At 47.2% G+C, this 2,753-nt stretch overlaps 1 protein-coding gene across 1 annotated transcript; it reads left to right on the top strand.

Moving 5' to 3' along the window:
* The first annotated feature begins 520 nt into the window (after positions 1-520).
* sox14 (SRY-box transcription factor 14) lies at positions 521-2,303 on the top strand. The gene has a single exon (XM_020519070.2). It carries the CDS (start codon positions 521-523, stop codon positions 1,238-1,240), a length of 720 nt encoding a protein of 239 aa, XP_020374659.1. The 3' UTR covers positions 1,241-2,303.
* Positions 2,304-2,753: the final 450 nt, after the last annotated feature.

Here is a 2,753-nt window from a genome sequence, read left to right as displayed (position 1 = left end):
TCAGCAGCTTTGAACTTCGCCGCTCTTGGCCTGAGAATTCACCAGTTTGGGCGCTTCATTTTCCGTCCAGGTGCCGTGATTTAGTGGACACCTCCGAGAGAGAAGCACGCAGAGGGAGAGAGAGAGAGACAGAAAGCGAAATGAACAGATCTGTATGTAACAAGAGTTACTAAATCAAACACCGAAGTTCAGTGACGAACTTAGGTCTTTTTGCGCTCTCCCAAACCAAGGTGGCTTTTTAAAAGAACCAGCAAAACAAGGAAGAAGACACTTTTAGTCCATCACGGGGCTACTGCAATGATTTATTGAAGACTTTTTTTTGATTATATACACAGATACATATTCTGGGGCTCGCTTCCTTTCAGCGACAGGTGAGCTGTTTTTTTGTCGCTTTGAATTCGGGACTGCTCACTTACCAAAACAGCCCCCTCATCGTCTCCCCCACCTCCTTTCCCCCTCCCCTCCCTACCCCAATTCCCCCACCCCCTCCCCTACCCCATCCCCATCCCCTAACGCCAGCATGTCCAAACCAGCCGACCACATCAAGAGACCGATGAACGCCTTCATGGTTTGGTCCCGGGGCCAGAGGAGAAAGATGGCTCAGGACAATCCGAAAATGCACAACTCGGAGATCAGTAAGAGGCTGGGGGCCGAGTGGAAGCTGCTCTCCGAGGCTGAGAAGAGACCGTACATTGACGAAGCCAAGAGGCTCAGGGCTCAGCACATGAAAGAGCACCCAGACTACAAGTACCGACCCCGGCGCAAGCCTAAGAACCTGCTGAAAAAGGACAGGTACGTCTTCCCCTTGCCTTACCTGGGCGATGGCGATCACCTGAAAGCCGCGGGGCTCTCCATGTCCGCTGCCGACTCGCTCCTGGGCGCCTCGGAGAAAGCCAGAACGTTTCTGCCGCCCACCTCGGCGCCTTACTCGTTGCTCGACCCCAGCCAGTTCGGCTCCAGCGCCATCCAGAAGATGACAGAGGTCCCTCACAGCCTAGCGAGCACCTTGCCCTACGCTTCCAGCCTGGGTTACCAAAGCGGAGCGTTCGGTAGTTTGAGCTGTCCTAGCCAGCACACGCACACCCATCCCTCGCCCACCAACCCTGGCTACGTGGTCCCCTGTAACTGTACCGCCTGGTCCGCCTCCACTTTACAACCTCCCGTGGCTTACATACTCTTCCCAGGAATGACCAAAGGCGGTATTGACCCTTATGCCTCGGCGCACGCAGCTGCCATATAAACTTGCAGCTTCGACAACAGCAAGAGATTAGATAGAGACACATAAGACACTACAGAAGAAAAAATACACGCACCAAAAGACTTCTCTTGCGAACTGGAATTCTGCATTGCATGTACGACACAAACACAATAACAATGAGAGAGAGAGAGAGAGAGAAAGTACAAAGAGACACTGTGGCATTCGAAACACCGAGGTTTGGAAGGGGAGTCCGCGGGACAGTAAATTACTCAGATCTGGGACTGAATCCTTCAAAAGCAAAACAGGACAGGATTTCTCCTGGCTCCTGGAGTATTTGCAATGTGCTCGACTTAAAGCGGAGAGAAAAAAACTCCGATCTTTAAAAAAAACAAACACGAACAAAACTACCTTTGATGTGATATCTGACATTGCATGTAAAGCGAAGGCTCCCAACAATCGAAACTTATTTTTCCCTCTTATAGTCTGACTGCGGACTCTAAAGTAAGGCAACTTTGCGACGGATATTGAATCCTGCCTAGGTAATCGTGCTGCTTACGGCGGATGAGCGACTGTGTAAAATTGTAGATGTTTCTGTTCGAAATAGCTGCCACTTTTTTGTGAAAAAAGTAGCAGCGTCGGTTTTATTTATTATCATGTATAGTGGACTATAATACCACGTGTGTTTCTTTTTTGTTTAGGAACTGAATTCTTTCAACGTATTCATATTTCCTTTTGCATATCCGAAACGAGACTTGTGTTAAAACGTTGTCAGTTACTAACCAGTAATAAGTAAACTATCTGCCAATTTCGACTTGAATTGAAATCCCTTTTTAACCATAACCATCTCACTGGAGGAGAGGACAGATTTGCCTTATCAAAGGTAGCGCTCACTTTTGTTTTCATTTCTCGGGGAAAAGAGATGACCCCAACTCCCCACTTACCCGGCGTTTAATTTCCGACCGAATTGGAGACCTGAAACTGCCACTCCTAGTCATTCTGTTCAGAAATGCCACTTTAAACGTGTTTCAAAGGGAAAAAAATGTCTCGCAAACAAGTTGTATCCAGAAGGATTTTACCTCGTACTCTGTTCAATTGTTGAACAAAGGTCATGTTTTAAATAAAGACAAGATGTCTACACACGAAAAAAATCTATACGCCGAATGTTTATTGGAAACGGCGTGCGTTTTGAACTGACAATAAGTATTTCGCTGTATAATCCCCAGAAATAGCTGAGAGGACAGTCAGCGAGATTCGAATTAGCAAGAAATGTTACATTAACGAGCCATCGAGTGCAACTGTTAAATTTCATGATAAATTGTAAAAGCATGTTTTTAAGCCAACTGTGAGATTTGTAGGATTTGGAAATGATTAGCAGAGAAACTGACTTCCTCACAAACACAGCCATCCAAGCTGATACGTTTCTGTTCTAATTTCCTGATGAGTATTGCTGCTGGGTTAGGAAGGGAAATTGATTGGGAAGAAGGTCGTCCAACAAGCGGACTCTATACCCCCTCCCCTGCCGATCCGCACCCCCCACCCCTCAACTCCTCCCAGT

This window comes from Rhincodon typus, chromosome 13, assembly GCF_021869965.1.
Source record: "Rhincodon typus isolate 14 chromosome 13, sRhiTyp1.1, whole genome shotgun sequence".
In the NCBI taxonomy this organism is placed as follows: domain Eukaryota; kingdom Metazoa; phylum Chordata; class Chondrichthyes; order Orectolobiformes; family Rhincodontidae; genus Rhincodon; species Rhincodon typus.
Note: the sequence above shows the minus strand (reverse complement) of the source record. Positions and strands in the feature narration are given on the sequence as shown.

Excerpts from the sequence above, each read along its gene's own strand:
- sox14 (XM_020519070.2), top strand. The coding sequence starts at position 521 with ATGTCCAAACCAGCCGACCACATCAAGAGACCGATGAACGCCTTCATG.